Genomic DNA, 2179 nt, shown 5'->3' on the forward strand with positions numbered 1-2179 from the left:
CCCCTGCTGGTGAGGAGGCTTTCTGCTGCACCGTGGTCAAAGCAGGAGGACACATGTTTGTCACGTCCCTCGTTAAACAGGTGAACGTCCGATCACTGCACGCTTCCACCTGGAGGCCGAAGAGGAGGAGGAGTCAGAACCAAAGGGATGGGCCTATTTATCACCTGACAACAAATCAAAGATGATGAAGAAGAATCTACCTGATCCTGCTCTGGGCTCTGGCTCCATGTCTTTCCAAGTGCATCATGGGATGTCCCTGATGGGCGGTCAAAGGGTCTGGTGGTGAAGGGAAGGGAAGTGGGCGGAGCTATGGCGCCCTGCTTCGCCCACTGCTGTTTCTTAGCAACGGTGATGTGGATGTGTGGCGGTAAGGGAGGGGCGAGCGACGACGTCATCGAGGATGAAGAGGGTGGAGATGAAGGCGGGACATCTACACACACACACACACACACACACACACTGTCAGACACAGATGTTCACTCTCTCACACCAAACCTCTCACAGCTGCTGCTCCTCTGCTGCCTCGTGTGGTCACTTTGTGTCACTGAGTTAAGTCTAAATGAAAATCAGACATGAGAACTTAGTGATGGAGGCAGCAGTGTGTGTGTGTGTGTGTGTGTGTGTGTGTGTGTGTGTGAGATAAAGACATGATCATGTGACGCAGAGATCGCAGAGACAGTAACGTTCAGCAGCGACTTTAAAAAACCCTGAACTGTCCCTTTAAGCACAGTCTGAGCCGCTGCTGTGAAACTAAAACAACCCGGCAGGAAGTGATCGTCTCCAGAGGTCAGCCTCCACTTCCTGTCACGTGACCCGGGCCACAGAGGACCTGGTAGAGACTGTGTGTGTGCAGATGTTGTCAATGACGTCTCTGTGTTTAAATCTAAACACACTGCTGTCTATTCACTATTCATTAGCCTTAAACAAACACACACAGACACACACACACACACAGACACACACACACACACAGACACACACACACACACACACAGACACACACAGACAAAGCGACCTTTGACAAACTAACGTGTGCAGGGTCACATGACCTCCTACATAAATGTTGTTTATTACAACATCATTTATACACACACGTATGTGACTGCTCTTTGCTGCTGTTGTCATGGTAACCACACCTAAAGTCACATGTCACATGTACCATCTTCTCTCAGTTGAACTTCCTGTGAGGCCCCAGATAAACAGGAAATGGCTACACACACACACACACACATCTAATGACAGGAAGTAGAACATTAAACCAGAGTCGTTATCAACAACAACAACAACGACCAATCACAGAGCAAGAGGTGTGGCCACACGCAGGTCACACGACCTCGAGACGCTCGTGTCCACAGTCTGAGGGACACAGCGTTACCATGGCGATCACAGGTCACAGCGACATCATGTCTCTCATGAGCTGGGGTTAAAATCGCCATAGAAACGATGTGATGTCATCCAGGTGAGGTCAGAGGTTAGAGGTCAGACAGCAGCAACAAAGACAAGTGAGGACACGACAAGGAGACAAAGTCTCTGTGTCCATGTCCCGTTTCTGTCTGTCCACTCTGTCTCTCAGTTTGTCTTCAGCATCATCATCATCATCACTGTCGTGTCTCACAAGGACAAATAAAGTTACTTTGAAGTGTCTCCATCAGCTGATCAGAGCATGTGTTTGATCAGGAGCTGGAGACACCATCACAGTGTCCTCAGTGTCCTCACCGCTCAATTTAGGATCCGTCTTCCTGCGAGATCGAAGTCTGGAGAAAGTTCTCTTCAGCAGAGGCTCCGCCATTGTCCTCCTCCTCCTCCTCCTCCTCCTCCTGGTCCTTGTCCTCTTCGTCCTCCTGTGCAGGGGACAGACGTGTCCTCAAGCGTCACTGCTCCTTGTCCCTCATGTCTCCTGCTGTTCGTCCGTCTCTCTGACTCTGAGCTGCAGAACAGGAAATAAATTCCACACATTCTTTCCCAAACTCCCCCTCCTCCCCTGGCTCCTCCCCCTCCCACTCTCCTCCCTCCACAGGGATAATGAGGCATTGTGGGTAATGTAGTCTGTCGCTCAACAAACTTAAGGGACAAACTTTAGCATTGTTAACGATGAACTGATGATGATGAGTGATCGGTTTCAATGACTGATCCATTTAGTTAATGATTAACTCATGGTTAACTCGTGGTTAACTCATGG

The 2179-nt window shown here is 49.6% G+C and overlaps 1 protein-coding gene across 1 annotated transcript in view; it reads right to left on the minus strand.

Moving 5' to 3' along the window:
* The window catches only part of LOC131448896 (rho GTPase-activating protein SYDE1), a 9344-nt gene extending 7412 nt beyond the window's left edge, over positions 1–1932 (minus strand). Inside the window, exons 1-3 of the mRNA XM_058621691.1 lie at positions 1717–1932; positions 201–430; positions 1–109 (exon numbers count right to left, since the gene is read on the minus strand). The exon at positions 1–109 is cut by the window's left edge and continues 402 nt beyond it. Of these exons, the coding sequence (XP_058477674.1) occupies positions 1–109; positions 201–430; positions 1717–1789 (412 nt within the window). The 5' untranslated portion in view covers positions 1790–1932. The remainder of the gene's footprint in view (positions 110–200; positions 431–1716) is intronic.
* Positions 1933–2179: the final 247 nt, after the last annotated feature.

This window comes from Solea solea, chromosome 21, assembly GCF_958295425.1.
Source record: "Solea solea chromosome 21, fSolSol10.1, whole genome shotgun sequence".
NCBI lineage: Eukaryota > Metazoa > Chordata > Actinopteri > Pleuronectiformes > Soleidae > Solea > Solea solea.